This window comes from Spermophilus citellus (genome assembly GCF_964194105.1).
Source record: "Spermophilus citellus genome assembly, chromosome: 17".
Classification (NCBI taxonomy): domain Eukaryota; kingdom Metazoa; phylum Chordata; class Mammalia; order Rodentia; family Sciuridae; genus Spermophilus; species Spermophilus citellus.
In genome coordinates this window covers 38,016,135-38,037,869 of record NC_138199.1, presented here as the reverse complement: position 1 = coordinate 38,037,869, position 21,735 = coordinate 38,016,135, and the positions used below count along the sequence as shown (strand labels likewise).

At 47.2% G+C, this 21,735-nt stretch overlaps 1 protein-coding gene across 2 annotated transcripts in view; it reads right to left on the bottom strand.

Moving 5' to 3' along the window:
* Positions 1-21,496, bottom strand: part of HNF1B (HNF1 homeobox B) — a gene marked incomplete at both ends in the record, with an annotated part of 51,011 nt that extends 29,515 nt beyond the window's left edge. The window contains 4 exons of one of the 2 annotated variants that reach the window (XM_081272558.1): positions 9,375-9,610; positions 11,044-11,308; positions 16,282-16,481; positions 21,153-21,496. In XM_081272558.1, the coding sequence (XP_081128684.1) occupies positions 9,375-9,610; positions 11,044-11,308; positions 16,282-16,481; positions 21,153-21,496 (1,045 nt within the window). The remainder of the gene's footprint in view (positions 1-9,374; positions 9,611-11,043; positions 11,309-16,281; positions 16,482-21,152) is intronic. The other variant, XM_081272559.1, reaches the window with a different exon arrangement.
* Positions 21,497-21,735: the final 239 nt, after the last annotated feature.

Genomic DNA, 21,735 nt, shown 5'->3' with positions numbered 1-21,735 from the left:
AAAGCACACAGCGAGGTAGGTGTTTACAAACTCCAGGGGCCTTCTTCATGGTAAGAATAAGGCTTATTTGTTTTGGGTTTTCTTTGGCAGGTAGGGATGCAAACCCTATAATTCACCTGGCAGTAGGATTCTAGACAGCAAAGAGGATGGGCTGTTCATTTCTATTTCCATCTATAAAACACCTAGAGATAAATAAAGCACTAACTTGGTGTCCAGTGTGTAGACTGATGTCACACAAAACGGAGATGCTGTTTAGAGGGCTTCCACCCTTGCTGAACAAGGACTTGCTTGGATTTCACTATCAACCCAGTTCAGCAGATGTTGACCTTGTGGTGGACAGGGCCAAAAAGCATGGACACACAGGCTGCCACTCAGGGGCCCTGAAAGTGTTAACCTCCAGCAGTTATAGATGTCTCATTTATACCCAGTATAAATCTGTTTATTGTGACTGGCCCCACCCGATCTGCTGGTGCTTGTAAAGCTCTAATGATCCCTAATAAAGGTGGAAGGCTTCTAACAGCACACAGTTCCTGAACTGGGGACAGAATGAGAGAGTGAGGGAGAGAAGGAGGAGGGAGGCAGATGATGAGCTCAATTCTAAAGTACCACAATGGCGAACCTCCCTCTGTACTTCATGCATCGGAGCTGTGGGCCCCAAGTCTGGAAGCTACACAAATCTCCAAAATAACCCGTCAGAGAGGAAAGGTCCTCGTGCAACACCTTCATTTGCCAGAATCCTCAAGAAGTAAGAGGATTTGCCCAAGGTCACCCCTGCTCATAAGTGGCTCTGGTCTCCTGAATCCTCATTCAGGGCTTTTGATTCCAGCTGCCTCTCCTCTCCCGCTTGAGCAAGGCACCATGAGGGTTATTGTCAACTCCTTCCAGAACTTTCCTGCTCTCTCTAGACTAGTAATCCTGGCTGTGCGTCCAACTCTCAAGACATTTGTTGCAACTTCCTATGCTGAAACAACCAATTCTGATCCTAAAGTAGGTGGGTGGAACTTTTAAAGAGTTCCCTGGATGACCTTTATGTGGTCTGGGAGAGACTTGAGAATCACAGATCTTGACAATACTTGGTTTTCATGGTTTCTGATATCTCAAATGACAAAGTACATGGGAAGGAAAATCCTTCCAGAGTGAAACTGCAAAACCACATCCTTGCCAAGAACCCAGTGCTATCCACAGCCCCTCCCTGCTCTCAACACCCCAAAGGTTCCTGAGTCAGCCTTACTGCTCACCAAGGGCATCCAACCTTCCTTGTCAGGCACTGTGCTTGGCTCTAGGTGTGTTTTATCATATTTAAGCCTTACAACAGCCCTTAGAAGATAGGTGTCATGATTCCTATTTCCTAGACAAAGAAACTGAGGCTCAAAAATGCTAAAGAATTTGTTCAAGATGACACTGTCAGATAACAACAGAAGCACAATTCAAGCCATGTCTATTTTGAATGCTACTCCTGGCTTCCTGGATGCACATGCTCAGTCTGATCTTGAAAGAGGCAACCTGTGAGCAGCTCATCCCAGGACATGCAGACATCCCAGGTCACTAAATGCTAAAGACCATGTCCATTGTGTTTCCCCAACATGCAGAGTATGACTCCTGAGAGGATTCAGCTCTTGACCTCCCAAAAGTGTTAGAAAGGTGGCAGCCTCCCTTGCTGATTGACTGCTTGATGGCTGAAGTCACACAAGTGTGCTATTGCTGAGGCTGCTGAGTCAGTGCAGAGGGTAAGGCAAAGCATGCTATGGGGTGAGGCAAGTGGCTTCCAGAACATGAGCCCTCAGGAGCTTCTGAGGTTTCCTGGGCTCATTGCAGGTCTGTATTCACCTCCTCTTCTTACAGCTCCTTTGCCTGAAGTTTGAGGGAACTTCCCTTCTAAGAACAAAGAGCACTAAGCTCTTCAGAGGTGGCCTCCACCAGGAAAGAACCACACCCCCTCTAATTGGCAGGTTCCCAGGGCTCATTACTAACAAGCAATACACACAAGTGGGGTGCTCACACCTCCATCAATTCACAGAGGAAAATTCCCTATTAGGTATAGGAAATTCATGGTCATCTTATGAACCTGACCTCCTGCTCCATGTTCGTGAGCCCTCACCCCCAATGCCAATTCATGACCCTTTCCAACTTCCTCTTACTCTGTCTTATATTTGTACTAAAGGCCTCATGACCCTGGATATGCCTTATGGTATCACAGAGCAGTTCTCTCAGGAGGAGTGGGAAATTGCCAAGATGCTACAAGAAGCTAGGCACAGTCTGTTGCAAACACCAAGATGAGTATCTAGTTGGAAATACTCAAATTCCATAAAAATCCAGATTGAAAACTAGGGATGCAGCTCTGTGTGAGGTGCTGGCCTGCTGTGTTCAAGGCTGTGGCTTCAATCCTCAGCATTATCAAAAAAGAAACAAACAAACAAAACAAAACAAAAAGGATTGAATGAAATCTTGAAGAGAGATGGGGAAAGGGAAAAACCCAAAAAAACAAAACAAAACATGAGCCTCAGCAAGAAATGATAATAGCTATCATCTATGATGGTCTGCTATGTCTGGGGTAATTTACATATACATATACACATACTTCATCCTATTAATCCTTTCAGCATGTGCCCAAGTAGGTATTCCCACTGTATACATCAATAAACTGAGGCACAGAGATTTTGGAGACTTGTCCAGGGTCACACAGAAGTGGCCAAAGTAAGGTTGGATTTCCGATTTTGCCATGCCTACTGTATTTTTTAAGAGTCTTTCCCCAGAGTATCTTCAGTGCATATTAAATGTCAGAGTTGGTGATCATTTGGCAATGGTAGACTGGGAGACAAAGGGAGCTTAGTTGTTAATTGTGTACCTCCAAGATACTCACTACTCAAAGTGTGGACCCTGGAACACCCTCTTCAACAGCACCAAGATGCAGAAACTCAGACCTCACCCAATACCTACAGAATCAAAATCTGCATTTGAACACATGCCCAGTTGATAAGCAATGCATTGTAACACTGTGGGTTACACTTGACTGCACATTGGGCTCACCTGGAAAATTTCAACAACTACTGATGCCTAGTCCTACTCCCAGAGACTCTGATTTCACAGGGCTGGGTTGCAACCTAGGTACTGGGACTTTTAGAAGGTCCCCAAGTGGTTCCAAAGATTGTCAAAGTGTATGAACCATTGTCCCAAAGTGGGCATGTGCTGGGGGAGGAGGGTGTCAGCAAACTGTAGTCTGCTGGTCAAAGCAGCCTGTTTTTATATGATGCATAAGCTAAGAATGGTTTTTCCATTTTTAAATGGATGAAAAAAAATCAAAGAAGAATATATCATGATAGATGAAAACTACATGCAATTCAAACTTCAGCTCCACAAAGTTGTACTAGAAGACAGCCACACTCATTTGTTTACATACAGTCTGTGGCTGCTTTTGTGCCACAAAGTCAGTTGAGTGGCTGTGACAGAGATAGCATGGCTTGAAAAGTCTAAAATATTTACTTTCTGGCTCTTTCCAAAGAAGTTTGCTGATCCCTATTCTAGAGTACTTGTGAACAGCCAGGATAATTACCAGGACTGAGAGCTTCACAGGACTTTATTTTATTTGGGGGATATGTTTTATATGTAACTATATATTTACACACACACACATGCATGTGTGTACATTATGTACACATTTATATACATATATGTACACACACACATATTCCCTCTCCTTCCTCATTTGTGTTTTTACTTCCCTTTGAAAAGTGAGTGGAGGCAAAAGGCCAGATCTTGTGCCTTCCCATTAAGCAGGTGGCTTCAAAGGCTTGCACAGATCTCTGCCTCTCTCTGCACCTCTAGTGCTTAATTCTCTCTAAGTTCCTGTCACTTCCCATCACACCTTTTACAAACAGGTCCTAAGAGCACTTCTGCCATAAGCTGCAGGCTGGAGCTCTGTGCTTGCAGGAAGTTTCCTTCCTCCTCAGAGCAGACTGGGGTTGGTGAGAAGTCCTTGAATCCTCTAAGGATCCTTCAGGGGGATTAGACATGGCCAGGGGTTGCCTTCAGTGATAGGAGTCCGGTATCTGCCGGCTTCTGTACAGAGGTCAGAGCTCCACCAGCCCAGCAGCCTGGCTTCTTTGTATGCAGACTAGGGATAGTCCCCTATCAGGGGAGGCTGACAGCAGAATACATTGAAGGCTGGGCCTCTTAATCTCATTAATATCCCGATTGTCTTCTCCAATCTAGTGGGAGCCAATGGGGTGGCACCCGCAAGATAAAATGACCTTGGAATTCAAGAGATAAAATGGCAATCAGATAAAGTCCCTTAGCCGGAAAACACTGAAGCCATGTCCACCATGGAACCCCAAGTCAATATGAAAGTGTCTCCTACAGCAGCACAACCCATGACAGGATGTGTCCCTCTTCCAAACTGAAATAATCTGCAACTTAGGGACAATGGGTCTCATTTACTCTGAGAACCTTTGCTGCTGAATGAATATTTTTACAACTACCGTCATAAACTCCCTCCCCTTGTCTGCTGTCCAGGGAGGGGGCGGAGCTCCCAGAGGTGAGCTGAGGTGCCTGCACTGTCTCAGAGGCCCCCATTAAGTTGTTAAGGCATTTAGTGCCCCAGACAGGCCCGAATGCAAGGGCAGTTCAAATCTCCACACATGTGGGGATGAGCTGTGGAAGAGGGGGCTTCAATTTCTTCCCACAGAATTCCCCTGGGGGAACAGTTGGGGAGGAAATAGTAAACTAGCCAGGCTGGGGATCCTTACCATTTCTTTGGCCATATTCTCCCACAGCCCCTGTCATTCAAAGCAAAGAGAGATGGGCGGCTCAACACCTGCCTCCACCACTTACTAACTCTCTGAACTTGGGGAATTACACCCTAATCATCTTACTTCCCTTGAGTGCGAAATAGGGATACCAGTGCAGATGGTCTCTGCCCTGCAAGGCTGTGTGAAGCTTAAATAAGATGATGCATGTAAGTGCTCAGCCAGGGCTTGGTACCCAGGAAGCACTCAATCAACATTAGCTGATGGAATTCTTTACCATCTTGCCATTGGGTACTTTTGAGGTTTCCCTGGGTCTTGTATATTTCTGTGTCAGAGAGAACAACAGCATCCTCACAGGCAACCTGGCCCAGAGTCAGGGTTGTCTAAGACCCAAGGTCAGATTCCTGCAGGTCATTTGAGAGGAGGTATGAAGGAGGACGAGGGGAGGCAGGCACTGTTTTGCAAGTTCTGATTTCAAGTCAGGGAAGTCAAGTTGGTTGGGCTGGGAATGGGACAAATAGAGGTCAAAGGGAGGGAGAAGCAGCTGCAGTAACACCTTCTCCTTTAAGGGAAAGAGGCTGAGGTTCAGGATACCTCAGAGCTACCCTGGAGAGGTTATGTCTTTTCCCTGTGCCTCATTTTCTTTCCAGGAGAATGGGCCCCCACCTCTCTACCCAAAGGTGAGGATAGGATGTATGGGTGAGTGAAGGATGATGATTTGTCCCACCCTTGTCTCCTTGAGGCAGTGGCCAGGTGACTTATCTGGGGACTGGAGCGAAATGTACAGTGAGCAAGGACACCCCAGATCATGCAGCAGATATTGCGGTTTGGGCCAAGGCTAGCCCAGCCTCCATCCCACTCCAACTTCCTCCTCCTCCTCCTCCTTCTCCTCAAGCCATCAATACCAGCACCAGTCTCCAACCAGTCCTTTTTCTTGCCGCCGCCCTGCCCTCTGACCTTTTAGGGGCCTTTCTCTTGATTCAGCTCCAGAATGGAGGTAGAGGCCATCACTCCGAGCCTGCTCAATGGCCTCAGAATAGGCTGTCATGGGGCCTATAACCAGGGACAGCTCCTGCTGGCGAGAGCTGGGATGAGGGGGGAGCAGATAAAGGCCTTCCAGGCTCAAGATAAATGGCTGCCTGCAGCCTGCTACAGTAACTTCAGGCCCCCAAGAAGAGTAGACAAAGGGTGCCCCTGTGACACTCCCTGGAAAGATGAAGGCTCATCAGAAGCAGCCAGGCTGGTTCAAAGCCCCAACTTAATTGTCAATTAAGCATGCATAAGGGAGACAAAGCCATGACAACCCCTGGCTGCATGCTGGTGTGGGATTGTAAAGCCGAGGAGGGCCAACGCTGAAAACAGCTGATTCTGCTGACAATGTGTTTGTAGGGCACCTTGTAACCAATCAGCCGCTGACAGAGGCAAAGTGCTCCTCCTGCCACCCCTATTGTGCCGGACATTCCAGGACCAGGGTCACACTGTGGTCATCTTGGGCAAGTGGGCCACAAGGCAGTAAGCGTGGCTGGGAGAGAAGGACTCAGTAAGGGAAAGGATGCTCTGCCTTTGTCTCCCAGCTCAGGTGCTGGTGTTTGCAGAGGAGACAGGGTGGGGAGTCGGGGGTATGAGACTGGGGGACTTAGAGGTTGCTAACACTGACTCTGGGTATTGGTCTTGCCTCAGGATCACAGAGTTCTTTTGGTATTCTGCATTCAGTTTTATGTTTTGGGCTTAGTTAGAGATCACACCTTAGCTGTGGGTACCGCCAAAGCCTTCTCTGAGCACTGGGCTCCAACCTGCTGTCCACCTACCCTGGGCCTATTACCCAGGAGCCCCATCGAAGCTCATGTGCCATCCCGGCAGCCTGAGATGGGGACACAGTGCTCTGATCCTGCACCATAAGCACTAGCATGGCAGCTGCCTCTGCTTCCAGTCCAGGGGCACGATATATCGCATATATCTCATTATTAGAAATAATGTCCCAGCGTGTGAAAGTAAACAAAACAAAACAAAACAAAACAACAACAACAACAACAACAACAACAAAAACATAGTGTTCTGCTACCTGGCATTCTTTCTACGACTGCTTATTTAACCTAATAGGAGTGATGATAAAAATTGTGTGGTCTTTTGGGGAAGGTGGCGTTCACACACTTGAAAACATTTAATCCTCATGCGGACTGTGAAGTACTACTTCTCTATTTTAAAGAGAGGAAACTCAGAGAAGTTACGTGAATTAGCCACATTCATAACCTGAGATTCAAAATTATACCTACAGAATCCAGTCCCTGGACTGGGGAAAATGACTCCTGTGATAAGCCCCTAATTATGGCAGAGGAGAAGCAGCCATTGAAAATAGGAACAAAGTCCCAAAAATGTTGCTCCAGAAATAGCTGGAGGCTAGGTAGGGTCGCACAAGCCTATAATTCCAGCGGTTTGGGAGGTTGAGGCAGGAGGACTGTGAGTTCAAAGCCAGCCTCAGCAAAAGCAAGGTGCTAAGCAACTCAGTGAGACCCTGTCTCTAAATAAAATACAAAATAGGGCTGGGGAGGTGGCTCAGTGGTTGAGTGCCCCTGAATTCAATCCATGGTATCCAAAAGAAAGGAAAATAAAATAAATAGCAGTAGGATTTTTCCCTCCCTAGAATGAACCAGGAAGCCACCAAAGATAACACTGATCCCCAGCTGGTTGTGGGGGTGCCATGCTGGTGTGATATCTTTCCTATGAACAAATTCTGAGAGGGCAGGGCTGTGAGTTCCTGGCACTGTTGTGGGGACATGGTAACGTGTGTGTTAAGGGGAAAGTATAGCATGAGGGTCCGCAGACCTGAGATCCAGTCCTTGTTTGCTCTCATTACTTGGTGGCTTGTCAAATCACTACCTCTTTCTGGGCCTCGGTTTCTCTCTTTTAAGAACCTCTTGTTTCTATCATTCCATGACTTATATAAAAGGTCCAGACTTCTGGGACATCCCAGAGAATCAGATTCTCATCCATGAGGTATCCAGGCTGTGTTTCCTATGCACCTCCATCCCCCCATTCTGTTTCCAGTACCTGCTCCCTGTCCCTGCAGCCCTAGTTCTCCGTATCTCTCCTCAGGATACAGAAAGCCTAAGCTAACGACCCTATGGTGACCTCAGCACAACCCCAGCTTGTCAAAAAGCTGCTGGCCTTTGTTTGGCTTGCAGGCTCCCTGACTTTGGTGTGGAGATCACAGGTCCCAGCACAATGGCCATTGTCTTCTCAACAATGCTCCTCGACCCAGCCACACCCCCTGCAGCTCCCAGGCAGCCCTGTGGATCACCACAGTGGGCAAGTACTCCCATCCCTCTCCAGGCAGGCCACACGCCATCTACCTGCCCTTTGAACCCTGCTTTAAACTGCCTTAAAGAGGCTAAGTTTCTTTGCCATGAGGCTAGCGTTTTCCTGAGGGCTTCCCTGCCTCTCAAGAATAACCCACTTTCTTCTTCTGTATACCTGAGCCCTTCCTTTCTGTGGAAGCAGGAGCCGGAGAAACTCCAGATGAGGCTCCTATTTCACGCTGGGAACTATCAGGTTCCCAGAGACCACTGAAGAGTCCATGCTATGGGTGTGTCACGCTCAGAACAAATGTTTGCATACTGCATATACTGCCCAGGGGGTGACTCTGAACCTGTCCCGGTGACATGGTCACTCCAACACTTGGGTCAGATCTCAGTTCTTAGGCCTTTCCCATCAGAAGGGCAACTAGCAAGCAAGAGAAGGAACAGGTTTCAGAACCACCTGAGTTACAATCAGTTGCTGGCTTCCCTTCACAAGCCTTCACCAAGAGTAGGAGGCTGTGCCACACTTGGTCAACATGCGTACCAAACAGACCCAAATAAGCACATCAATTCTGGGAAGCCAGCTTTCCTGGAAGAATTAAGGTGAAGAAATGCTGGACCCCCAGCTTGTGTCCAAGATAGCACTCACAGTATAGGGGTGCTTACCACAGGGAGTCTGTAAAGTTCCATTCTGACAAATCCAAACCCCACAGCACGGACATCCTAATCCAGGCCTCGGCCTGGCACACGGTAGGAAGTCTGCCAGTTTTGGCCAACTCATCACTGAACAGATTTCAATTGACTGATCTTGCCCTAACCATGATGGAGAGTAAAAGCCTATAAGCAGAGGCTGCCACTAACAGATCCTTCCCTAAAGGCCACTGGGCTTCTCCTGCTGGAGCTAGAGAGAGTTCCAGTGTAGGGCATGACCGGAGATGGCAGAGGGTATCTAGGATGCCATTCTCCATCACAGGGATTGGTGATGCACGTCTGCAAATCCTCTGCCTGCAGCTTGGACCTGATACCAACAATGCAGCCTTTCGGGGGCAGAATCTGACCAGCTGAGTCAGCGGCCACACAGGGAGAAGAACGGGAGTGGAGAATCGAGCAAAGGACTCCCTGGAGACCAAGCTATCCCTTACACCCAAAGCTTGATAAGGGTTTGGAAGAAATCCAATCAGAGCCACATACCCTTTTCACAAGAATATTCTGGCAATGGGAGTCCAAAGGCCATCCTCAAATTTTACTTCTTGGGAAAAAATCTTGAACCAGATAAGACCAGTGGGGAGGACCAGGATGGTGAGGTCCGGTGCAGTGAGGCCCAAACCCTGCTTACCTGGCAGCTTGTTTGGAGGAGATGTGCTGGGCTGGTGGTGGGGGGAGCTGTGCGTGAGCAGGGGGTTCAGGCTGTGCGTCTGGTTGGAGCTATAGGCATCCATGGCCAGCTTCTGCCGGAATGCCTCCTCCTTCCTACGGTTTGCAAACCAGTTGTAGACACGGACCTCAGTGACCAAGTTGGAGCCCAGGCCATGGGCTTTAGAGGGGGATACGCCTCGCTGCAAACATTCTGCCCTGGAATGGACAGAGTGGGGATGGTGAGAATGCAGGGGGTGGGAGGAAGGAGAGTTCCTAGTGTTTGCCAGACATACAACTGTAGGAGTCTTGGTTAGGAGTGTGCAGAGGTGGATGGCTGAATGGGGAGCTGGGAAAACCCTGTCCTGAAAAAAGGTCGATCCATGTAGTTATCTGATAGGATGACCAGGGGGAGGCCTTAGCACACACAGAGTAGGCTGTGCTGCCCCGGAAGGCAGGGGCTTGGGTCTCTGGTGTGGCTCCTAACAAGAAGAGAGCTAGTTCAGGGAGGGGGCCATGTAAGGTTTCCTGACACCTCCTTGTTCTGCCATTCTTCCCATGACACAAAAGGCAAAGTCCCTTGGTGGCTCTGACTAAGTCTCTTCATAGAACTATGAGAGAACTTCTGGGCTTTCAGGGTTTGGACACCCCAAAAGGGTGTCAGGAAAGTCAGATTCCTTATTCATACCCAAGAACTTCCTGCAGAGGGAAGATTGGGTGGGATATAAAGGAGGGCAGCTGGAGATGGCCAGTCTCTAGTTTTATTAGTGACGATTAAACCCCAAACCCAGGTGTGAGTAATATTTTTATATACCACTAGATGCGGGGAGAATTCTCAGCAGCACACCCTAGGAACCAGTGGCATGCACAGGTCCATTTCTCTGCCTCCCTGCTTCAAGCCTGGGCTTCCTGGCCTCATTCTACCATTGCCAAAGCCAACCCAGCCCAGGGACAAAGAAAGGGTCCACAGGCCCTGGCCAGAGTCAAGAGAAGGTTTTTTAGAAAGTCAGTACTGGAGCCAGGTAGACTAGGGCAGGGATGAAACAAAAAGATATTCCAAGGATTTCCAAAAGTTCTTTCTTAAAAATACACATAGTTATTAAAACACAAAAAAGAACTCTATTAGAGTCAATGTGGGCAAAGTGGAAAGAACACGTCTGACTAATTTTTAGGCTCCGGTCAAGTTTCCTTTTGGACCAATGGGTATACAACAATTGGTAGAGGCCAGAGCCAGATTCTGTGGCTCAGATATAATTTTGCCCTGGCCTGTAAAAAGGTCAAAGAAACAATTTTTTTTTCACTTCGCTGACTGGCATCATATTTTATACCAAAATTCTCCAGAGTATCTTCTAGAATAAGAATTGATGGGAGTGTTGGACAGTATTCCATAGAAGAAAGATGCCACGGTTAACAACCAACAACACTCCATGGGTTTCTTGGCTGGAGGACTTCTCAGAGCTATTCATATATTAACATATGTTGTGACTCTCTAAGTATCCAGATGATGTTTCTCAAACTTATTTCTCAATACATTGAAATGGGGGTTCTGGGAAATCCCTCTTAGCCACACTTCTCTGGACCATCAGGGTCTCAATATCCCAGGACTGAGGGGATGGATCTTGGGTCCACAGGTGGACTTCTGGTGGGGTTACCTGTTGCACTCCTCCACTAAGGCCTCCCTCTCTTCCTTGCTGGGGTTCTTTTGCCGGTCGTAGGCCTGGTACAAGATTTGCTGGGACGCGGGCCCCCATTTGAACCGGTTGCGTCGCATCTTCTTGTTGGTGGGCTCAGAGCAGGCGTCGTCGGACTGCCCAGGCCCCTGGCTCTGTTGACTGAACTCTGGAAAGAGAAACAGCAGCTGATCCTGACTGCTTTTGTCTGTCATATTTCCAGAGCTCTGGACTGTCTGGTTGAACTCTGAAAAGAGAAAGGAGTAGATTTGATAGGGCCGGAAGCCTTCACCCAGCAGACAGACAGACGGACGGACAGACGGACGGACGGACAGACAAAGACCCCATAATTCCTCTCCCTTCTGCTTTGCAAGCTGCTGTGACTCCACGTGGGGCTCCTGAGGGGAGGCCTCGAGCCAGGCCGCTCACTGCCCACCTCAGTTGCTCCAGCAAAGCCACTCGGTTCCTTCTTTCCCTGAAGGAGCTCAAACGTAGCCAGCCATTGTTTTGAGATTAATTTTTTTTCCTTTGGTTCTCTGGCCCTCCGACAGGAAGCAACACTCTGCATCCTGAACTCTTGTATATGGATGGCAAGGGGTTGAACCCAGCCCAGTCTCAGGCCCAGGGGGAAACTGCTCAAAGGTGCAATTTACACTGACATAACACATTCAGAGACTGCAGATAGCTCTCCCCACTTTTCCTGTCTCCTCACATATCCTAGGCATTTGCATTCTATAAGTTCTTGGAAAAATACCAAGCCCAAAACCTTTTAAATGATGCTTTGAAATAAACATTCCTGGAGCTTTGTATTAAGAAGAGAAGATGCACTTTAGATTTCAAGTGTAATTTCAAAAGCAAGAGTATGTGTGTGCATGTATATGTACATGTGGGTGCTAGGGGTCAATTTAAGACAAACCAAGATGGAAAAGTCTTACAGATTTACTAATAAATCTAAAAGATGACAAGTGCAGAGACCAAAACACAGGACCTTTCTAGGAATGAGGTTCAACGAGTTGGAGAAAGATATACATAGATGGAATGGTGTTCCCTGTCTGCTTCCAGGGCCCAGGCATACATATTTTTGTTGAGTGAATGGAAAAAGATGGCAACTTGGTCCAGATTATGAAATTTTATATTCACTTTATGACAGCTTAAATAAGATTCGATATCTACTTTATTAAAGAGATTTATGGTGTCCTCTTCCTCGCTTCTGCATGAAGCAGAGTTCATCAGGGGTAATTGATTCCTTTTTACAGATGAATAGACATAGAGGCCAAGCACTCTGTTGAGCAAGGACATATAATAAATTCATTTACTAGCTCCTGGTCCCCATGTTCTGGACCTTGATGTTTTTCTTTCTCAATTACAAGTAACTCCTGCAGGTCTCAGAGCATTGGTGGCCATAACCTCCAGAGCCCTATGATAATGACTCAACGTACCATCATTTCTTTTTTCAGTACTGGGGAATGAACCTAGAGGCCTTCTTCCACTGAACTACACCCTCAGCCCTTTTAAAATTAGACAGGATCTCACTAGGTTGCGCTGACCAGCCTTGAACTTGTGGTCCTTCTGTCTCACTCTCCTGAGTTGCTGGGATTACAGGCTTGTGCTACCACACCTGGCTGTGCCATCATTTTAAAATGTACTCTTTCCTGTTCCTCTGGACAACTGGACCCCAGATGCTTAAGGTTCAAAAGTCACTACTTCATAGCTGAACCCCCTCTACTGGGAGGACCCCCTCCCAGTGTGGTCCTTCAGTCCACTTTCCTCCAGCAGTTGTGAGAATCCATTTCCATCACAGGGAAACCAACCTGGACCCAGTATCCCAGCTGCAGGAGGGTGGGCCTTGGCTTAAGCAGTGGCCAGATCATGAACTCTCTCCCTGGCAGATGGACTGAACTATCACTGGTGCCTTTGATTTGGGGCTCACCCACTTTTGGATGATTCTCAGGCCTTCTTAGGACGGTTTCTTCTGGTGCCCAACAATGCCTTTAGAGATCTAAAATAGTCTCTGGTAAATTTAGAAGGAAGAAGTCACTGACTCCTTGTGATAATGTGGTGTGCCAGATGAGTTGCTTAACTTCCTGGTCACTCGGCCTCCCCACTTCTGGAATGGGACTGGGCTGAAAGCCAAAGGGGCACTAAACAGTCTTTAAGAACATTAACCCCTGGTCAGGACAACAATAATGACCCAAATTTCTATGGTGGTCATACTTTTCAAAGTGCTTTCACGCTCCTTGTGTTATTTGGTCTTCATGGCGCTCTCTGTGTGCAATTACCTAAGGGATGATCAAAAAGGGGAAAGAGAAGTTGCCTGCATAAGACCAGGGTGTCTACTCCATATTTTCTCTCCTTTCTGTGGTCTGGCAAGGCACCTGTTGAGTCACTCTTGAGACATAGCCAAACCCCATGTAGATAATCCCAAGGACCTGGGATCAATGTAAGATTTTTTATTTGAAACGAACAGATGTTGTCATGGTTGACATGTAGTGAGCTATTTCTATGGTGAAGTTTGGTACAACATCTTCTCAATGTATCCTTTCATTCCACCCATTGTCACAGAACTCTCTATGTGAGAAGTCTTACTCTTTCCATTTTACAGATGAAGAAATTGAGGTTCAGAGTGGGTAAACAACTTGTCCCAAATTACATGGACGAGGGGTAAGAATCAAGATGCAAACTCAGCCTGGAGACTATAGGGCTTCTAACCACCAGTTTATAAATCACATATGGCTAAAAAGAAAACCTAAATAATACACCCCCAAACTCCTCAAGTCTGACTTCTGTGGAGGCGACAAAACTGACTCCTGAAGCTTTGTCTGTGGTCGGGAAAACACAGTCTCCCCTAGTGTGGGGGCTGCCTCAGTCACCTGCCCTCAAGAGGCTGCAGCCTGAATGGTGTTTGGCCCAGAGCATGCCTGGATCAGCTAGGGGGATTTGCCTGCAGGTGCAAGGTCTACTGACCTCAGGGGCTTGAGGAACTAGATTCCCACTAGATTGCCTTCCAGCCACCTCCAATCCTCCACTTCCTTTTGGATTCATTGGGAGGGGGAGGGAGGTAGAAAATGTTCTTTGCCTATAAAATTAACTTAGAGAGATTGGTTTAAGCAATCTCTTTATAGGCTTGGGGGGTAGTTTAGACAAGGAGACTCTGTGTGCAGACAGACCCATGAATATTACCATTTATTAGTTTTGGTTTTTTATGAAAATCTGTTCTCGTGTATCATCTTTTTAAAAAAAAATTTCCCTCTCTCTTTCTCTTTCCACTCACTCCGTTCACTTGTGTTCTTCTTTTATTCGTCTCCCTTCCTAATTCTGATCCCATGCTATGTGTCTTGTCTTCATCCTTCAAGATTTGATTCAAATGTCACCTCCACTAGGAAGCCCTCCATGATGTCTCCAGGTGATTTAGTAATTTCCCTGCTGCCCCCTGTGTACACCTTTATAAAAGCTCTTAGCAGCTGTCATTATTTACCCAAACACCTCAACTCCCTCAGTGGATTGTAAGTCCCTGCAGAAAAGGACCTGTGTGTCCACAGCCTGGCATAGTGTTGGGCACATATTAGGTGTGTGTATGATATTAACAGAGGAAAGGAATGTTTCTTAAGCTTTATGTCTCCTGTGACTTAAAAACAATAACAATGACAACAGAAAGTCCCTTGCAAACACTACCATCATCTTTTGTAAATCATTCCTTCTTGAGCATCTTAAGAATCTGGAACGTCTGCCATTTTAGAAGGTCCAGCCACCCTTTTCCTGCCCCCTTGTCCTTTCTGAAGGAACTCCCAGTGAACACAGAGAGGCAGCAAACCAGAGATGGTGCAGAGTGAGCCCCCAACAGTTCTCGGGCCTCTGGAGACTGTGGCTCCTGAGATTTTTCTTGGACTTTGTAAGAACTATTGAGTTGGTTCATGTCAGGAACACAAATTCTTCCAGAGCTAGTCATCGTGGATGGGGGTCAACCCATAGTTTAAAAGGCCTCCCCTGCCAAGCCACAAATGGTTCTCGATTGGCTTCTTCCCATCACTCCATGTAATGCTTCCAACAAGAGAGCAAACCACCATGCACATGAGATAAATACCTAGAACCTTTCCTTCCACAGTGAAGGGCTTTCCAGCAGACACTGAGATCACAAAGACGGTCACCATTGCTTCAGAGCAGTGTGTAGCATAAAACAACTAGTGATTTTTCAAAGTGACTATCCAGCAAGGGGGCGGGGGAGAATGCCCTACCCAGAAAGCGGTGGAAATAAACCTCTTGACAAGGAGATACAGCCATGGCCCAGAGAATGGTGTGCTGCGAGAGATAAGTGACAAAAAAATTTTCCTAGGAAGTAGTCCAGGTCAAACTCTATGAAAGTGTGATGTCAAGGTTACTGTCCTAAAATTAAAAGACAATGTGCTATTTGTACCCCTGTTATTCCAACGCAGTGCAAGCTTCCCTAGAATTCAAACCAAAGACCTTTTTCCAGTATCATTCCATAAAAGAAATCTTGAGACAGAAAGAAAATCTGGGGATAAGGGTGGGAATAACATGAATGGATGGGTCAAAGTTCCAAGTATAGAAACTTTTATTATGCCCTTCCTCAGTCATAAGTATAATCTTCATTAGATAGTCACCAGCTGAGGTCCCCAAACTACTGATGTTTGTAAATGTGCATCAGTACTTTAAATTGCTTCAGGATTCAATCCTACCACTTCCCCTCCTAAAGAACAGGGTCAGGTTCTGCATATATTTATCTACACAAACACCTTTACTTTTAAATACTTTTTCCAGCAGGGAGGAAAAGAATAGTTATTATGAATGATTGGAAGTTATTGACAGCTATGAAATATCTTCTCTGGAAACTCTGGCCTGGGGCCATGTATCAATGGGGGATGCTGGGTGTACTTGGTGGAAGATATTCCACTCTTTTATCATTTGGTGTCAAAGAAAAGGAAATTAGAAAGAAGGACCAAAATATTCAAGGTACATGGCACACGGTAAAGGACCTGTCAGAGCAACTAGCTGGATGGTAAGGGGCTGGGAGAGATGAAAATGATACAAGTGAACCCACTGTGTATCAACTATGAAGGTCAAATGCACCTGCCATCTTCCTTATATTTGCCAAGTGCTCACGATGGATCTCGTGATGAAGGGGAAACCGAGGCAGCCCACAGAAGTCAGAGTGAGGATACAGATCACTCCAGATTGAGGCAGAGGCAGGCAAAGAACACTTACGTCGGAGGATCTCCCGTTGCTTCCTGACGTACCAGGTATACAGGGCGGCACGCTTCTGGGTCTTCATAGGGGTGCCCTTGTTGAGGTGCTGAGAGAGGTGTGATTGGTTCAGACCGGTGACGTCAACCACTTCCCTCTGGGGGATGTTGTGTTGCTGCATGTAGCCTTTGATCATTTTGGCAGCCCTCCAAGGGTCCTCACTAGACAGAGAAGCAGATGGTTAGGGTGCTAGTGGGAGATGTCTGGGGAGAAATATGCTCTTGCTAGGGCTCTACCTATACTCTATATAAAACCCATCTTCATGGCCTTCTCCACCTGTTCAAGCTACAACCTTGAGAGAGGTGTGAGGTTAAAGTCAAATCTAATCAGAAGAGGAGCTACAGGCCCCTGAACAGTAAGTACTCTCTTTTCCTTCTGATGTCAGCAGAGAACAGATGACTGCTCATTTTCAGGAATGAGCAAGGACCACCAGCACTCTCTCTCATTAAGCAGAAAGCAAATCCATGTTTTATTGTGCTTTCTCTCATTTTCCTGTAATTCAAGAGACTTAAAAAGTGAGAGGCCCACTAGGAAGCTTGAGATGGGGCGGGCTGATACTACAATGATAGGAGATCATGTCAGTTTCTAAATTCACTTAATTTCTATCTAAACTCCCTTGCACAGATTTCCTTCTAGAAGTCGGTCTTGGTCTCTTATGAAATAGGTGTGGATTGTATGGGTCCAGCTCCTGAGAAGCAAGGAGGACTTCTTAGCCAAATATCAAATAACTTTCAGTGTTTTGGAAAAATTTTCATAAAATAACATGATTGAAGAATCATACCACTTGCAAGGCAAGTAAAGTTAAAAAAAAAAATTATCCACAGCTGCACTTCCCAAATAAAACTTAATGGGGAGGAATGATTTCAATTTTGGAGTAAAACATTAATGATCCCAAGTGCCTTGCTTTCCTGTATTTTTACATTTCTCTTCTGAGAGGGGAAGGGAACCTGGAAGGTAATGTTTCTTACAAATTTCAAGCATGAGCTAGGAATGTAGTCATACATTTCATTTCTCATAAACATAAGTGTGCAAAAAACTCGTATTTGACTTTGAGGTTTATTTATTTAAAATATTTTCAACTTTTCTAATATATTTTCTTGTTTATTGAATAGAAGATGTAAAAAGAGAAGATAATGCAGAGTACAGAATAAAATTATTCAAGAAGCAACTAATTCACATAGGTAATTTAAAAAAATGCAGCTACACAGTTAACTTAAAAATTCCTTTAGTATATGCTGATATATATATATATATATATATATATATATATATATATACACACACACACACACACACACACACACACACACATATCCTTTTGAGAGGACGTAAAAATAAAGGGAAAAATTAGTTTCAGATGAATCTATAAAAATAGGAGTTAAAGCAGAGGCCAAAATAGATACCCTACTGTAATGCATAATCATTTATTTCTAATTGGTGCCTCTATGTCAAATAAATCTTGTTTAATGAATTAAAAGATCTCCAGTAATCAAACGGAGATATTTTATAAGCATTTGCATAGTTGTGATTATTTTAGCAAGACCTTGATATTAAATATATGAGAATCCAGGCTTTGAAAGAGATGTTTCTGAGAAATGCAAACTTTCAGATTAATTATATAGTAGTTAATAACGAATTTCTCAAGTATTTACAAAAGAATTTCCAAAGACTACAACATAATGAAGAAACAAGAACAAAAACAAAAACAAAAAAAATGAGTTCCAGTTTCAAACGTGGAGAATTCACTTCGAGTAAGAGAAAAACAAGGTAATAGGCAAAATTTCGGACATTCATGTAAACATCAGAGATCACTTAAAAACTTATTTCTGGCGGATATTTCCACAGATATTTTTAGGGTGGAAAACACTTTCAGCAGATAGGAACAATAGCTTCAAAACTTAGGGGAAAAAATATTTGGGTTTTAAAAGTTAATACTGTATCGCTTTAACAGATTCTTCTGGCTGTTTTCCTTTTGTTTAAATTTCTTTACCTGTGCTCATTTTTGCGTGCCTAAGAAATCTATCGAAATAGCCTAACGTTCTACCAAGTGCGAATGTTTCTGTGAAAAGAGGGAATTAGCTCAAAGATCGAGATGATTAGATAAATAATAATATTTCAAAGCTCACAATAAACCTCATAAACTGAGGCCCAACCTTTAAGCACGAATTAAAAGACTAGAGTTGGGGGGTAAGATGGCGTAGTTATTATACCTTTATACCTCTCTGAGCCGAGAATTCACGTGCATTCCCTGGGAAGAGCTCAGAGAGCTGGTTACTTTTTTTTTTTTAATTATTATTATTATTTGAAAAATAGAGCTCACTTTCAGGTGTTCCGCACCCGGATAAAGGCTCTGTTCCCTAGGAGCGCTCGCTGGCAGCCATTGTGTTCCAAGCGCAGGTGTCAAACGCCAGACTCGGCGCCCGCATTGTCCGCGCGACACACTTTTCAAACAATGACTTTGTTGCCCAGGAGCAGAAAAGACCTGGAGGGCCCCACTCCTGGTAGCCAAGCTTTCGTGAAGAAGCCCAGACTCCATTTCCTAGCCAGCACTCGATTTCCCTAACGCAGCCCGCTCGGCTGGGACCCGGGGACGGGGGAAGCGCGCAGTCCCCAACCTTTCCTTTCTGGCCTATCTCCTTTGTGGAGCGTCCAAGCTCCCCAAGCATCCAACCGCTCCCCCAAAGTGATCTTTTCTTTTCCTTCTTTTTTTCCCGCCTTAGATAACAGGGTGGGAGGAAAAATGCATTCGCCTGGCGCTCTGGAGCCAACTCTGCAATCACCTGGGAACCGCTAGCAATTTCTTGAAAAATTGCTTTAATAAAGTCGGCCACTCCCGGGGGCGGTGGAGAGAAGGCAGCGCTCGCCTGGGAAAGGGAGGCAAGCCTCGGGGTCTGTCCTGCGTCCCTACCTCAGCGAGAATCTCGGCCTCCCTAGCCCTCCTCCCCAACCCACTTTGGGGAGGAAAGCGGGCTGAGTCCCAAGACCCCGGGACCCGGCCTTGGCTCGCGGTCGGCAGGGCCCTGCGGGTGTCCGCGGCCTTGGAGTTCCGCGGGCTGCTGCAGAGATCAAGCCGCGCTGCTGCGGCGGGCGCTGGGGCGGCGCCGAGGCCTGGGGGGACGCGCCCCGCAGCGCTGTGCGTGTGTCCTGGGGAGCAAGCCCGCGTCGGCGTTTTTATTTCCTTCCCTTTCTAAGCCGCGTTTACAACTTCACCAATGAATAACCCGCCTCTCGTTTCAACCTAATCACGGCTCTTTGTGTATCTTTCTGTTGATGATTTATAGAAATAAATTAATAACACCCCAACTCCACGTGCTACAGTTTATGTTACATCTCAGCCGCGTCCAGCCCCAAAAGAGACCGCGTGCGGAGGGGCGCCCCAGTTCTCCTCTGGTTTCCCCTGTTCCTCCCGGAGCCACGATAAGCAGCGGCCGCCTGAGGCCGGGCACAAACGACCTAGGCCGGGATGGCAGGCGGCGGCAGCCCGGTTGGTCCACCAGGCCCTAAACACCTTCTGATCGCTCTGGAGCCCCAGACTCTCTCCAAGGGTCTCCTCCTTCGACCCGACTCAGCCTTCTCGACTCCACACCTTCCTGCTCCCTAACCCGGGTCGGGGAGAAATCACCACCAAGCGGGGAAAAGGCGAGGGAAGAACCTCCAGTCTACAAATTATAGCAAAACACTTTTTTCTTTCTTTTTTTTTTTTTTTTTTGGAGGGGGATCTGGAAGTCCCCTGGATAGCCTTGGCCAGAGGGCAAGTCTCCGGGATTCTCAGAGCACAAATTCAAATGCAAGTTCATATCCCACCCCAAACTGGCGTTGCGGGAGTGCGACCGAGGCCGCTTGAGTCCGGCGCGATTTCTGCACTGGCCCCTGAAACCTTGGAACCCGCCGTGGCGGTTAAGTGTCTGAGGCCAAGCAAGGGGTTCCTTCCTAAAGCTGAGTGGCCCGGGAGCGACGTGCAATCTAAGGGAACCGCTTGGCTCCTTGGATAATTAGTAACTAGCTGTCAAAGCGTAGGCCGGTTGGGGAAGACCAGCAAACGACCCCGGGCCTCCGGAGAGACCTCCAACCTGCCTGACTTCTCCTAGGGGCAGAACTGGTGGCGAGATGTGTGCAAGCCCTGCTTTCTCAGATTGAGACCAAATCTTTGTGAAAGGGGTCTTATCCGAATTTACCCCACCCCATCTCGGCTTGCTTAGATTTGTGGTTTCTTATGCCCCGTGCGGGTCCACTCTCACTCTACAAGCAAAAGTTCCCCTTTACAAATCTAAACAGGCGTGGGGATTCGAGAAAATCCCGACCCTTGCATAGTTGCTGTGGAGGGGACTGCCCACCAGAGAGCTGGCCTCCCAGATCCTAGTTCCAGTGCTGCCAGTCCCTTGGTAAAGAATGGCAGATCGCTGCTCTTCCAGAGGCCCGCCTGGCCGAGCCGGGAAAAATGAGTGGCCTGAAGTTTGTGGGGTCGCAAGCCTCTGCTCCTGAGGAAAATCACTGCATCTACCTGCACCTTCAGTTTCAGGGTCAAACCTCCAGTCAAAAGGTTTCATACCTTGGGTTCTTTCAGGCCGAGTCCCAGTCCCACTGGGAAGGCCCATGGGTCTTTCCACTCTAGCCTGGGGGCCAAGAGAGATGAAGCCTTTGGCCCTAGGGTCACCTGGCTAAGGGACTGGGAAGGGTCCAGGTGTTGGAAGAGAAGCAGAGCATCCCGGGGTGGGGGCGGTTTCTCTGGTAGAAAACCGACCGAGAGAGTGGTCGACCCAGGCTCCTTCAAAACCAGGAGCCGGGGACGCCAGGGACGCCGGCAGGTACTCTGCACCTAGCTTGCTGCCTACCTGAGCATTCGGTCCACCTCCGCCCGCTGCTCCGCTGCTTCCTCGGTGTTGAGAGCCTGCAGCTCCTTAAGGATGGGAGGGGTGTCATAGTCGTCACCGTCTTCGGAGCCCTCGTCCCCGGACAAGCGGCCCTTGGTGTGACCGTTGGTGAGGGTATGGAAGACCGGCTTGGTGTCGGGATCTGTCCCGCTTCCAGGGGACAGGGGCAACGTCTCCAGTTTCACCCCAAAGCTCGGAGATGGCAGCAACTCCTCCAAGGCCTGGATCAGCACCTCCTTGGTGACCCCGGAGCTCAGCAGGGCATTCAGGAGTTCTTGCTGGAGCGATGTGAGCTTGGACACCATTTTCCAAGGACGGAAAAGAAGGGGGTTAGGGGGTGGGTGGGTGCAAGTGAGGAGGGTGGAGGGGAGTTCCACAAGCAAGCCCCAAGTTCTGGAACCCCTCCACCCTTCAGCCTCCAGACACCTGTTACTCCCCCGGGGTCCGGGAGTCTCCTCTGAGAGGAGTCAGAAAACTTCTAACTTGCCATGATCGCCACCATTAGGCCATATAAGATATGCAAATTAGTGGGAAGGGCCCAGCT